This window comes from Equus quagga, chromosome 7, assembly GCF_021613505.1.
Source record: "Equus quagga isolate Etosha38 chromosome 7, UCLA_HA_Equagga_1.0, whole genome shotgun sequence".
Lineage (NCBI taxonomy): Eukaryota > Metazoa > Chordata > Mammalia > Perissodactyla > Equidae > Equus > Equus quagga.
In genome coordinates, this window is record NC_060273.1 from 72,383,564 (window position 1) to 72,398,443 (window position 14,880).

General features: G+C 42.1%; 1 protein-coding gene across 5 annotated transcripts in view; it reads left to right on the top strand.

Moving 5' to 3' along the window:
* JAKMIP2 (janus kinase and microtubule interacting protein 2) overlaps nt 1-14,880 on the top strand; it is a 146,832-nt gene that overhangs the window by 80,969 nt on the left and 50,983 nt on the right. For all 5 annotated transcript variants that reach the window (XM_046667300.1, XM_046667305.1, XM_046667303.1 and 2 more), the window contains exon 2: nt 8,864-9,140. In XM_046667300.1, the coding sequence (XP_046523256.1) occupies nt 9,012-9,140 (129 nt within the window). In that variant the 5' untranslated portion in view covers nt 8,864-9,011. The remainder of the gene's footprint in view (nt 1-8,863; nt 9,141-14,880) is intronic.

Sequence of the window (14,880 nt, forward strand, 5' to 3'; positions counted from 1 at the left end):
CTGAGAGACGTATTTTGCTAAACTTGTCCTTTTACATCCAAACAAAAGAGTACAATGCAGGGCCGGCCCAGTGGAGCAACAGTTAAGTTTGCATGCTCCGCTTCGGCCGCCCGGGGTTCACCAGTTGGGATCCCAGGCACGGACATGGCACCACTTGGCAAGCCAAGCTGTGGTAGGCGTCCCACATATAAAGTAGAGGAAGATGGGCACAGATGTTAGCTCAGAGCCAGTCTTCCTCATCAAAAAAAGAGGAGGATTGGCAGCAGATGTTAGCTCAGGGCTAATCTTCCTGAAAAAAAAAAAGTGCAATGCGAGATGACTTACTCAGTGCTAAAGAGTGAGATTAAGCTTGGGAGTATGATGGATAGCAGCAAGGATCATGAAATCTCAGCATATGGCTCAAACAAAAATTCACTTAATTTTATTGTTTATTTAACTGTTCCACCAGTCTTTAACTTTTGCCTAAAATCAAAATAGCCATTCAAGGGCTCCTACAAAATAAAGAAATTTCCCTTAGTAAACCTTATTATAGATGATCTTTGTAGAACTTGTGAAATATGTTCCTCAATCTCAGTATTTTCCTTGGATGTGGATCAATGTTAATTAAACTCAACTTCGTGGCAGTAGTTGTGACAGGTACTATGAGTACAGAGATGAATAAGGCACAGTTTTACCCCTAGGTGGGACTCAGTCACATAAAGAATAACTATTATATAAACTATAATATAAAATATAATATAAATATAGTTATTTTAATAACTGTAATATCCATGGCCACAGCCTCCTAACTGTTCTTTCTGCATCTCTCTTTACCCCTTTAGTCCATTCCATTCTCTGTTGCCAGGGGACTATTACTAAAACCAAAATGGGATCAAATCACTCCCCTGCGTGAAACCCTTTGGTGGCTACACATTGCTGTGGGGATGAAGTCCATATCCTTTAACACAGTTTATACTATAGTCGTGCACAACATAGTTTATACTACTGTCGTATGTCACTTAACAATGGGGATACATTCTGAGAAGTGCGTCCTTAGGTGATTTCTTCATCCTGCCAACATCATAGAGCATACTTACACAAATCTAGATGGTGTAACCTGCTACATACCTAGGCTATATGGTACTACGTTATGGAACCACCATCATATATGTGATCCATCATTGACTGAAACATTGTTATGCAGCACACAACTGGATTCTCTACCAACTGCTCCTTGCCTACCTCTCCAAGCTCATCTCTTGCCATTTTCCATTTGCTCACCAAGCTCTGGCCTATATTTTTCTCCAGAGCAGCATACGTAGTCTGCTTTACCTCTAGACCTTCATACTCAGTACTCCCTCTAACTAGAACATTCTTTCCACTCCAACTCTTTGCTGGCTGTTTCCTTCCCATCTTACAGATCTTGGTTATGTATCACTTTTCCAAAGGGGTCTTTCCTGACCCACCAAGACTCCTGTGATTCCCATTTTCTATTGTGTGTGCAGTTATCACACTGTATTAAATTGCCGATTCCTTCTCTGGGAAGGACAGGTGCCCTGCGTCTTGCTTAGCACAGACATCTCCCCCTCCAGATGTTTCATAAGCATTTGTGAATTGGTGGATCAATAAGTTAAAGAATGAATGATGAGTACTATAAGAAGTGTCTTCAAAGAGAAAGTGGATACCCAGTTGAGGGAATAATTCGTTCCACCCAGGGCATGGTGAAGAGGTGTGAAGCAAAGTGGTATGAGATGACTTTAGATCTGGGCCTTAAAAGATGAGTAGGATGGAGTTCACCAGGGAGGGGAGGAAGGGAAAGGGAAGCCGAGCAAGTTGCTACATGACCAAAGTCACAGGTTTGCAGAGTACATCAGTTCTGGATGAATCCTACCTTCTTTGGATTTCAACTTAGCCATCACTCCCACCCAGCCTTCCTGACATCCCTCCTCACAGAGGTTAGCTGTCTCTTGTGTGCGTCCAGAGAGCTCTCTCTTACTCTACACTTTATGAAGTATATTTCTAACGCAAAGTTTTAAACCTGAGATCTAAAAAAACAATCCTTCAAGAGTAATAGGTTTTGGTTGTATTTATGTAGCATTCTTTCATATGAAAAACAACGTGTTGACTTTAAATAATTTATAATAATAAAATAATTACTATTGTTATTATGTGATAAAGAGGGCAATTCGGTGGAAGAATAGGAGGAAAGAAAAAAAAACACAAAGAAACGTACAAGCCTGACACCTTACAATCCTGAAAATGCATAATTGCTACCATGTGGAGTGTCAGCATTCGGATTCATTTTCTTCTAACAGCATTTGACCCCGTAGCCACACCACCTCGTTGCCTCTATATAGGGAAACTAGAACTCCAGGGTTGGACGGGCTTAAATATCAGCTCCCCTCCCTTATGTTAAATGGCTGTGTCAAGTTCATGAATGCAAAGTGAGACATTTTTCCTGCACAGAGAAGGGTTTAACAAGTGATAACATATCTCTGCAGGTCACCAGGAATGAAGTAAATAAGTTTAATTCGTTCATTTTAAACACTAACATCTGACTCTAAGCATAGTCTTTGGAAACAAAAGGGGAGAAGCTTAGACAAACTAACGAGTCTTTGGTAGAGTGGACATATCCAAATAGTAATTATGGAGAAGTGTTGCAGCATTTAGCTTTATACATAGGAACTCTAACTGTTTTATATTACAGTTGCTTTTCAAATCATAGCTCAGAGGCAACAGCCTTATTGGAAACTCTAAGATTAATAACGACTTTATTCAGTTTGTAGCTTAGGGCAGAACCAGCTGCAAAGCCAAGACTCCCGGGAATACGGTTGCTGACAATGCAGGTCCCATTTCCCCAAAAGCATAAGCATGAATTTCTTTAGTCTTTTCAGGGAGCTCTATGCTTTTCCCGGCCTGTCTTTTTAACACAAAGCAGTGATAAATCATTTCTTCTTCCCTTAACATCTAAGCTGACGTTTAGTGGATAGTTAGGTCCTGGAAAAATAAAAATCATGATAATGATAACAATAATTTGCTAATTATTTTAACACTTTAGCTCATATATTCCTTGCAAGAACTCAGTAAGGTAAATATATCCCTTTCTCCATTTTACAGTAAGGGAATAGAAGCTTAGAGAGTTTAATTTCTCAAGAGTATACATCTAGGAAATTTGATTCAAAGCCAGTTTTTCTGATTTCAAATTCCAAGCTCCTAACCACCACATTCTACTATTCTATTTTGTAAGCTCCCAGCTGACATTTTCATGCCTCTACCATCTCTTCAGCCTACCTACAACCAGAGCTGAATCTCGACCTTTCTTCAAGAATTCTTATTACAGTTAAGAAGATTTGGAGACTGACAGATATGTATTTGAGTCATGGCTCTGCCATTTCATAGCTGTGCAATTTTTTTCAAGTTCATTAACTTCTCTGATCCTCATCTGCTGGTGTTCATGTCACTCGCCTCTCTCATTGGTTTCTCTCTCTCTCAAGGATTTTGTGCCAATGCCTAAATAAATCTCTAGAGAACCAAGAATAAGAACAGCTTTTTAAATAGTTGAGGCCTTCAGTACGTGTGACACTTGAATTATCATTATTTTTGCACATCTCCTATCATTCTTACTCAAGTGGAGCATCTTGAGGACAGAGCTTATAGGCTATTTTGTTTCAACCACCTTAGCCAATAGCAGAAATAGAAAGCGCTCAATAAATGGTAGCCTTCATGTGTCATGAGCTGTGTGGGACCATCACGTTCACTCTTTCATTTACTTGTCAAACAATCCAGTGCCATAGCACTAAATATCCCCATTCCCTTCATCCCATCTCAGAGATGAGGAATATTGAGGCCTAGAGAACAAAGTGATTTAGCCAAGATCCATATCTACTAACACAAAGGTGGGGCTTAAACTCAAGTCTGTCTGACTCCATAGCCCATATTCTGAACAGAAATTCTCAAAAATACCTGTACATCAGAATCACCTGACAACTGCCACGTCAAACTCTCCGGAGCTGGAGCTCCAGAGTCACTAAAGCTCTGTAGTAGATTTTAACACAACCAGGCCAAGGCTTTGGGAAGCTCTGCTCTCAAGCACTACACTGTGTTTCCTCCTCAGTACAGGCCTTTTAAATGAGTGAATAAGTGAATGAGTGCGTGATGGCTGTAATTCTTCCATTGATCATTCATTCCAGCGTTAAGGTTTGCTTTCAAGCAATGACCTTTATTTTAAAATGCAAATACTCCTGAGAGACTGTCTCTAAATTTCTGATATCTTTATCAGAGACTTGGTTACAGAGAAACTCAACCTTGGTGGCTCTGGGAAGTACCTATTTAAGGACAGGGTAGGACCAGGTACTAAAATTCACACCTTTGGTACCTCAAAGTGTTGCAAGACCCCGAAACTTGGGGCTCACTTAAAATTCCTTCAAGTTTGTTAATGTTGTAAAGCGTCCCCTGGATGGGCCCTTAGTTGCCCGAGGCTTCTATCTCTCCTCCAGATCTTCTGCTATGTCAGACATTACCCGTGACAAGGGCTCTTTGGATGGTCCAGGAACACTCCATCTGTGTGCAGTGATACCCTCAAGCTTTCCTTTATCCTCTTGAGCCCACTCCTTAAAGGGGTGATGTCCCTCTTCATGACTGGCAGCTTCTCTAGAAGCCAGACCTCAAGCAACTTAAGCAAAGGCGGCACAAGTGTCCATCAACAGATGAATGGATAAGTAAAATGCAGTTTTATCCTTACAGTGGAATATTATTCAGCAATAAAAAGAAATGAAATATCAATACATGCTATAACATGGAGGAACCTTGAAAATATTACACTAAGGTGGAAGAAGCCAGTCACAGAAAAACACATATTATATGATTCCATTTAATACAAAATGTCCTGAATAGGCAAATCCTTAGAGACAAATAGATTGATGATGCCTAGGGCTGGGGGAATTGGTGAGGAATAGGGAATAACTAATAGGTATAGGGTTTCTTCATGGATTGATGAAAAATTCTAAAATCTATTGTGGTGATAGTTGTACAACCTTGTGAATATGCTAAAAACCACTGAATTATACACTTTAAAAACATAGATCTTATGAAATGTGAATTATACCATAGTCTCAAAAAGAAAACAAGGCAGCACAAGGCGACAAAAGCATTGTAGTGAAATTATATATGAGAATTGTGAGATTCCCAGACACCCATCACCACTGGAAAAGACTAAAAAGTTCCCCTCATCCAGAGGGCTGTATGGGACCGTACTTATGAACAGGTGCTCACCTTAAGATATTTATAAGTTGATTCTATCCATAACTTCCTACGTTACTTTTTTCTCTCCTGAATTTCTTTCCTCTAATTTATTTACCCTTTTCTTTTTTCCATCCCTTGTGGGACTAAGTTCACAGTAATTCACAGATTAAAAATACAAGAAGTCAGGCACATAGTATTATATTTTTTGGGAAAAGATTATAAATTAAAATGTAAAATTTGGCTGTTGCTTTGCCATTTTTGCTACAAGCAATGCTAGAGAGCTGGTGCTCATTATTTACAGTGGGAGAGAAGCATGTTATAATGTTTAAAAGTAGAACATGATTCCATCAGAGTCTCTGTGTGTCCGAGTTCCCACCCCCTTCACATCCCCATGACCATGGCCTAGTTCAGGGCTGCATTACCTCTCGCCTGGACCATCGAAGCAGCTGATTTCCTGCCTCCAGCCTCTCCCTCCCTCCTTAGTAACTCATCTTCCATCACACTGCCAGAGTTAGCTTTTAAGAAATGCAAATTTGAGGCAGTACAGCCCAGAGGATAACAGCTTGGGTCCCAGTCTCAGACTTCCTGGATTTGAATCTGGGCCTCACCACCTACTAACTCAGTCAACTTAGGCAAGTTACTTAATCCTCCTGTGAATCATTTTCCCCTATTTTTACTGAGGGTTAAATGAGAGCAGTATGTTAAGTGCTTAGTCCAATGACAGCTTTATAGCAGTCAGTCACTATAAGTTTTTATTATTACCCTTATATCAAATGCTGCCATATTTACTCATTTCTACATAATGAAATCTAATCATTGGTCATGCAGGAACCTGTGACATCTAACCCCAGCCTGTCTCTTCCCAGTTTGCAGCCTTCTCTAAACACATCAGGCAAATTTGTGACTCCAACTTTTTCTCAAGCTCTTTCCTCTGCCATTTCTGTATCTCCAATTAGAAAAGTCCGTTCTTCATTCCGGAAGACTATAAGGCTATGAAGCGACTGTGAAGCTTTTCCCAAATTCCTCTTTCCTCTGTGTTCTGACAGCACTGTTGGGGTTTGAGAGAAGTTGACCAAAGTGAGTCGTATTTTTTAGGTAAAACAAAAGGACTTCTTGGAGCACTAGATAAGAGAAATGAGAGATAAAAGAAGAAAGGATGACTTCTAAGCTTACATCTGGAACAACTGGGCATGTGCTGGTGCCATTTATTAATACAAGAAAACCTGGGGAGGATAGGGTTTTGAGGGACTAGTAATAAAGACATCTGTGCTAGTTAGGTTGGGTTTGAGATGCCAATCAGGTGTCAAAGTAGATTTGGTAAGTAAGCAGTTGACTATATGAGTCTGGGGTTTGTGGAATGGTCAGGGCTGTGGATATAAAACTGAGAGTCACAACAGTATAGGTGGGGCCAGTGAAGATAACTTGGGCAAGCCTGGGGGACCAGAAACATTTAGAGATCAACTAGAGGGAGAGAAACCGGTTAAACATGTACATGTCAGTTTACTCATCCAGTACTTGCTTGAAGTCAAGTACTGTCTTCTTTATCTTTGTGCCTAGTGATGTTTGACATACAATTTTCAATAAATGCTTATTAAGTTCATTTCAATGCTAAAAGCAAAGAATTATGGGTTCTTACAAGTCTCCAAGCCATACACTTTAATGATTTAGCAACATTTGCAAAAGAAGCGTGAAGGACAACTCCAGCATCTAGCTTCAGGTGGAATATGGTGGAGAGTTCCATTACTGCTATAGACAGGCTGATCCTCCCTGTGCCCTAACCTTTCCATGTGCCCTTTCCCTAGGGACACACTCCAAAGGGCATGGCCTCAATGCTCATGGGGGCAATGGCGGAAAGCCCAGGATCCCAGCGTGGTCCTCAAGGCTGAATACCAGGGGTCTTGAGAGAGCAGCAGCTGCTGGTACATATGGTTGATCAGTTGGAGTTCCCCTTAGTTCTGGGCTGAAGCACCTCCATGTACACAATACCTAATTTTCTAAAAGATTGCATGGGAAACTTTCTCCAGTGTCTTGTCATGTTTTTCCCATGACTTTAATGGTTTAGTATTCATATTTTTCTGACCTTGTTGTTTCTATGAAGCACTTAAGAACTTGTAAATCAAGACATGTCCCTCTTTTTTCTGTCGTCTTGCCACTATTCTGATTAGGCCTTCATCACCTTCACCTTGACAAATTCAGTAGCCTTCTCTCTGGTCTCCCTGCCTCGATAGTCTCCCCACTCTGCTTTGAGAATAACCACCTGCTAAGAACTTCGGCAGCTTTCCCATTGCTTCCTGAAAGAAAAAGATTCCAATACTTTAAGGTTGGCATTCCAGGTCTCCCACAATCGATCATTTCCAGGCAACCTTTCCAGTACTAGTGCCCATGAACTATATCCTGGCTTGTAATTCACCAGGCCCCCATTTTTTACACAAAAGAGTTACTGTGCTTTCTCTTTACTGTATTTCAGTACCTGCCATTTCTTTCACCCAGGGTGCTTCACTTGTTACTCCATCTGTTAACATCCTACTCATTCCTCAAGTTCCAGGCCAGCACCACCTTCTTCAGGGAACCATCCTTACTCACCCCATTGGAAGAAGTCCTTGTCAATACTTCCAAAACAACTGGTTTTTTTTTAATGACGCCTATATGATAGATGTGGTGATGATGATTATGATGGTGAAGACAGATAGAAAGATAGATAGAGATTTTGATTGTTTTCTTCTTGCCTTGAAACTCTGAATTATTTTTAATTTCAACAGACTGTACCTAGCACAGCTCATAGAAGGAATTCTAATAATATTGACTGAATGAATGAATAAGTGAGTGACCCAATTGACCCAATAGTCCATTTGTAATTAATCCCCACATCTCACAGTTTATCCATTGTATAATTCTAGGTCTTCGTATATCGAATTTTCTTAAAGTTGAGACTTTCTATGGGGTGACCATGAAGTCATCACATAGGTGATGTCCATAGGTGACAAATACTAATTGAGTACGTGGTATGTCCCAGGCCTTATGATGGATTCTGAAAAGCAAGTTGTAAATAAAAACAACACGTTCCTGCCCTGACAAAGTTTATAGATTCATGGAGGTGACCGCAATTAAATAAGCACCGTAGGGGCTGCTTCCAGGAAGAACTGATATGGAAGCTGAGACCTGAAGGGGTCATAAAAATTAGTCCTACTCAACTGTATGTGTGACAGTGTGTGAGGTAAGGGTACAAGGGAGGATCATGAGGAGGCTGGGCAGAGGATGTAGAAGAATGAATAGAGTAGGAAAAGTCCTTGTAGGAAGAGAGAAGAATCAGAAAATTAAGAGATTCTTATGGCCAGAATATCAGTGAGTAAAATGGAGGAGATAGGCTGGGAGAATGTGCAAGTTTGGCACAAAGAGCACTCTGAGATGTGAAAAATATGCTCATATGCTCAGAGGGTCTTTGAAGGATTTTAAGCAGAGCACTGACATGATCAGACCAGCCCTTTGGGAACATCGCTGTAAATTCATGTGCAACATGCACAGGAGACGCTAGAGATAGGAGCCCTCAGGAGGAAGCTCTTACCAGCAGCCCAGGCTGAGGGTGACTGACTGGCACTTAGTCCAGGTCTTTGCCACAATAACTGCTGTCTCTGCCTCTTCTCAGGGCTTCCAGGGCAGCAGCTGAGGAGACCCTACCAAGGAGCACCACGCAGTAAATGCTGAAACATCGCACTCCGGGATAAGAAGCAGTAACATGGCAGCACCTGTTTGAAAGGAATTAAAAACCAACAGACTCCATTTAGAAAGGAACAATGTCCAAGAAAGGGCGAAATAAGGGCGAGAAGCCCGAGGCGCTCATTGTCGCCCTTCAAGCTGCCAATGAAGAACTCAGGACCAAGCTCACCGACATCCAGATAGAGCTGCATCAAGAGAAGTCCAAGGTGAGTGAGGGCTTCCTGTGGCTGTAGCCTTGAGAGCAGTTCTGGCCCAGCTCTACCTGCCAACCATCCTCAGTGGGCTTCTTCCTGCCAGTTGCCAAAGACGGCAACAACCCCTGTACACATGGAGATTTTCTTGTGTGTGGCAGGAGGGAATTCAGCACAGGATACACAGATGGTCAGACTCACCTGTTCATGGGACTGATCTCTGCCTCCTCAGGAAGCCTGGTTCAGGAAACCAGGTATAAAAATTGAGACAACCACCCCCACCGCTATTACCTCCCAACATTTAGTAGTGTATGACCTTGGGCAAGCCCCACCCTTATCCTCCGTAAGTTATTCTCCCTATGGCTTTTAGAGCAGTCTTTCTAAACTGTATCACATCATGTCACTGCACTGCTTGAAACCCTCCAGTGGCTTCCTACCTCTCTCAAAAGATTTTCCCTATGACTCAGGATATTTCCTCCAGCTCTCTCTTTGACTCTCTTCCACTTCTCTGCCCTGGATCACTCTGTTCTAGCCTCTCTGCTGGATCAAGAGAGAGATGCCGATCACATTAGGGCCTTTGCTCTTTTCTTCCCCCATCAGCTACATGCTCCTTCCTTACCTCCTCCAGGTGTCAGCTCCAGTGATGTTTATCTGACCACTGTCTCTACAGCACAACACTGCCATGCTCAGTTACCCCCGACAGTCTGACTATGCTTGATGCATTTCACAGCAATTTATATATCTATTTATTTACTTGTTTAGTGCTTATCTCTCCCCAGTCCAGTGTAATCTCTATGATAGCAGAGTCTTACCCTACCTCTGTATCACTAAAGCCTAAATAAATGCCCAGAACTGAAAAGCTCAATATATATTTGTTGAATGAGTAGAGGAATGAATGAAAGGTGATTCATTCCTTATACCTCAGTTTCTTCATCAATAACACTACCGTCTCGTAAAGCTGTGATGAGGTTTAAATTAGGCAAGGATGTAAAGTACTTATGAGGATTAAATGAGAAAATTCATGTCAAATGCTCAGATTGCTGCCTGGCACATAGTAAACTCTCAAAAAAAATAATGGTGATATTCTGTCTAATATGCTCTGCACTTGAATCAGTTGCTAACTAGTCTTAGGAAAGTCTCTTAACTTCTCTGAATCTCATCTCTTAAATGGATATGCTAACACTTATCCCACCAGAGTGGTGTGAATATTAAATTGGGTGATGAATAGGAAGGCATTGTGAAATATTCAGTGCACATAAGATGTATTTTTTCGATGCAAACTGGAGCCAACTATGTTAATACAAAGTAGGCTTATGTACGTAACTCTTTGTATAGTAAGAAAATGTTTTTTCGAGCTATAGATCACAAACCAAGAAAAATCCTTATTCTGTTTTATCTACCTCTTCTTCCTTGTCATTACTATTAAATTTTAATTAGTTATCTTCCCCAAAAGTCTATTTCTCCTAGTTTCAGCAATAATAAAGCTTGGATCCGCCAAAGCCCCTTGCCTCCTATCTCAGCTGTGCCTTAACTTTAGATAACCAGACCCCAAGGTAAAGTTGTGAAGGATATGTCTTAGTTTCCATGAAACTAAAGGGAGCATGATGTCATAAAAAAAAAACAAAAAAGAAACAAAGAAAGAAAAACAAGAACATTTGTTGGAGAGTCAGAAGACCAAGGCACTGTCTTTATCTCTGCTTGGGGACAAATTTAAGTGTCTCAGTGTCTGGATCTGTAATTCAGATGACTGAATCTGTTTCCCCACGTCCATGTCTCTCCAGCGTCATTGTGCATTAGAATAACCTGGGGGAACTTATTAAAAATTAAGATCCCTGGGCCCGCAATCCCGGGATTCTGATAAAGTAAGTGAGGTGAGGACCAGGACTTGCAATTCCAGCAAGCAGTCCAGCAGTCTCCGTGGAAATGGTTCTCTGCCTTCCTGTTGACAAAGACTCCACTCTGAGATTCCTTCCAGGTCTGACAATCTGTGAACATTTCATTGGTTTTAATGTTCCCTGGGGCAAAGTAATGTTCCCAGGGAGGCAGTCTCCTTTAATTGTAGTAAGCACAGGATGACGAACTACATTCATAGGAAGGAGCTTGTCGTCCGGAGACTGGTAACCATAAACTGCTGCTGATTTACAGACAGCACGCTCACGAGATTTCAAAGAGGCGGGGGCCCCACAGCCCCACCACTGCCGATTTTCCACACATTCAAGCCTTTTACAAAAGGGGTAACTGTCAAGTGGATGAGGCTGCCTGTTTATCCAGGGCCTGGCGCTGGTGTCGAAGCCAGCAGGTCAAGCATAACCTCCCCTTCCTCTGCCGACAGATGGGAAGCCTCTTGAATAAAAGCACTACCTTTACCCTTCCCTCTGCCGGCTGCCCAGTCTCCCTGTCTGTGGCAGTTAATTACAGCCCCAGCACAGGGGCCAAAGCAAGGCCCACCCCCGTCAGCAACCTTCCCCAAAGAGCAAAGGGAATTTTAAGGGCAAACAAGTCATAAAGCAGTTCTATTAAAATAAATATGATTGTGCTTCCAAAGGCCCAGGCTTTAAGAGAGAGAATATGAACAATGCCAAGATGTGAATTCACACTCTCAGTTTGGCTCGGAAGCTATGATGATAAAATGACAATTTAGCTACTAGGATATAGACTAAGCTAAAGAGTGGAAAATTCTGGGGTGCCGGGGCATTACTCACTTTTCCAGAAAGGAAAATCATCCGTTAACTTTTACAGAACACGTTGTGTGTAGAGCAGAGCCATAAATGCTTTGGGCTGATAATATAAACAGCTATGCTTTCTTGAAGTTTTACTCTCTGTCACACACTGTAATAAGCGCATTTCCTCCTGACCTCATCCCAGCTTGTTCACTTAGCACTTGAGTGACCCTGAGCAGATTATGAAACCCCTCATCTGTCAAATGGGATAATAGTAGTGTCCGCTTTGTAAGGGGGTATGTACATGTGTTAGTTTTTGAGCAGTTAGTTTGTGTTTCAGGACGTTAAGTGTTTTAATTCAGTTATCTCATTTACTCCATACCCTACGCCCTGCTTCTGGCAACCACCAATGTATTCTCAGTATCTGTGAGTTCAGTATTTTTGGATTCCACATATAAGCGAGATCATACAGTATTTGTCTTTCTCTGTCTGACTTATTTCACTTGGCATAATGCCCTCAAGTTCCATCTATGTTGTCACAAATGATAGGATCTCCTTCTTTTTTATGGCTGAATAATATTTCATTGTGTGTGTGTGTATATATATGTACATGTATATACATAGATACATATATATACATACCATATTTTCTTTACCCATTAATCCATTGATGGACACTTAGGTTATTTCCATGTCTTGCCATGCTTATGCTCTTAAAAATTGTAAAGATCTGGAAACAACTAGAAACCTTAGGCAGAGGAAGGGAGAATCACAAAACTTTTCTTTCTACTATTATGCAAATTTCAAATTGAGGAAGAATTGGGAGATGGGGTGGGAACTTACCCATATCCTGCTCCCATAGATGTCTTCATTTTCACCACAGGGGAATGAAAGAAAAATATTAGACACAGTCAACTTCCAGGAAATAGAAATTGTCTAAAAGACTTGCCAAGCATTGATAGGAATGAACATACCGATAAGGGGGTTGTTTTGACTGAACCCCAGACATAAGGGCAAAGAGGATGGAACTCTGAAGGCCCTGTGGTGGAAGGTAAAGAGCACTAAGTGGGTCTTTTATGCCATATGACTTTGTCATTTCTGGGCCTGCACTTTCGCATCTAGAAAATGAGCAGGTTGTGGACAAGGTAGAAGAACTAAGGTCCTTCCAAAACTAGGGATTAGTCAGGAAAGACACTGTGTGCTCTAGCTCCTCCTGCGTTCAGATGCTTCTCAGGATCCTTCGGGTGTCAGACCTCCCCTGACATCTAGTCTAGGTAACACTGTTCTCCTCCTTCCATTTGCTGTAGTATGTCCCCCTGTTATCTTTTTATCATAGGACTCTGTACTGATTGAAGTTATCTTATTTGTTTATTTGCTTGTTTATTGCCTGCTGCCCCTACCCCAATAACCTGTAAGCTTCCTATGGGTAAGAGACCATGTTTGCTTAAGGTAAACCCTCAGTGAGGTATCCCCAGTGCTGAGAATGTGGCCTGGCATGGAGGAGGTGTTCAGTACTACTTGTTGAATGAATTTTCGTGATCTCTTTTTTAAAGCTTTCCCAACAACCCCATGGCATAAGGACCATTATAGTATTTATTTAAGTGGGAAACTCCAGGCTCTGGTAGAGAAAAGAATTTCACCCAGGTCTGTCTGTTTCTTGGACCAGCAGTCTGAGCCATTAGGCTGTGGTGTTTTGCTCTGTCCATCTCTTTTCTGGTCACTGTGAGGCCGTGATCCACTGTACAGGGTGTGTGAGCACACCAGGGATGGCTGGGGGATGTGACATCCACCCACCTGATTCCCCAGGGCTTCGAGCTCTCCCTCACAGGCAGCCTACAGCCACAGTGAGCCCTGCGGGCACAGTGACAGAGGGGACAAAGGCACAGGAGCAGAGAACAGGGGCTCCAAGGATAGAAGCAGCGGGGCAGGGTTGCAGGGTCTGATAGGAGTCAGCTCCAGACAGGATTTTCCACCACTGGAACAGTCCTCAGGCTGCAAAGCACTTTTACAGTCCTCACAGCGAGCCTGGGACAAAGGCAGGCCACGGATTCTTATTCTGATTTCGCTGAGAAGGAAAATGAGTTCCAACTGGTTAACTCATTTACTCCCAGCGACACAGTGAGTGGAGGAGCCAAAATTCTCTAAGGTGGTTGTCACGGTCGTGCTGAGTATCTTACTCCGCTGCACTCTGTTGCCTCCAGGGCACTCTCAGAAAATCAGCCGACCTTCTCTATGCTCAAGTGCCTGCTCCACCGCCACCAGGTTCAGGGCCCGAATTTAGCACGTGATAGTTCTCGCTTTCTGCACCTTTAGTTTTGTTTTCAGGATGCGTTAAGTGGCTAAAAGCAAGAAATAAAAAAATAGAAGCCTTTGTGCTTCCTCGGGTTGTATAAAATTTCCCTTGTAAGCGACCTTCTTGTAGTGGCAGCTTTTTTCTCCTTCACATCTCCCGTTTCAGAGTGACTTCACACCATGAAAATCCCTGCCACTTACTGGGAGTTTAGATCTCCTGGAATATCCCAAGCAGTAATCCGAACCAAAGCTTATGTCAACTTGTCTGGTCTTGATAACCTCTCAACCCTGCTTACCTTTGACAGGCTCTCCAATTTTTAATCCTAGATTTCTGAGATCACATTACAGCTCAAACATCACCAGCTTCATCTTGGCAGAATTCGCACTGGCATTTTTCAGGAGGCAGACTGGAATTAGGACAGAAGAGGAAACTACAGTGTGAAGCCTGTGTGGGGTAGTCCTTCCTTTGGTCATAGTGTAAGCTTTCCCCAGTAGGATTAAATTTTCCTAGTGATTTTTTTTTTCTTGCTTCTATAAAACCTGGAGCATAGAAGGTATTTGGGAGCTGTATCTTTCAAAGCCCTGTTCAGTGCTCACCCCCTTGCCCTGTCCCACCCCACACTCCACTCCTGCTGTGTACACATGATCCACGTGTCTTCTATGTTAAGATGAGATGCCACCAATGCCAGTGAACTCAAGACATCCAGAGGAAACCCAATTTTATCTTTGAACATCTCTTTCTGTTAGGAAAATAGTGCCTGTGGTCTTGATAATGTAATAATAGCAATGTTAGTCTTATCATG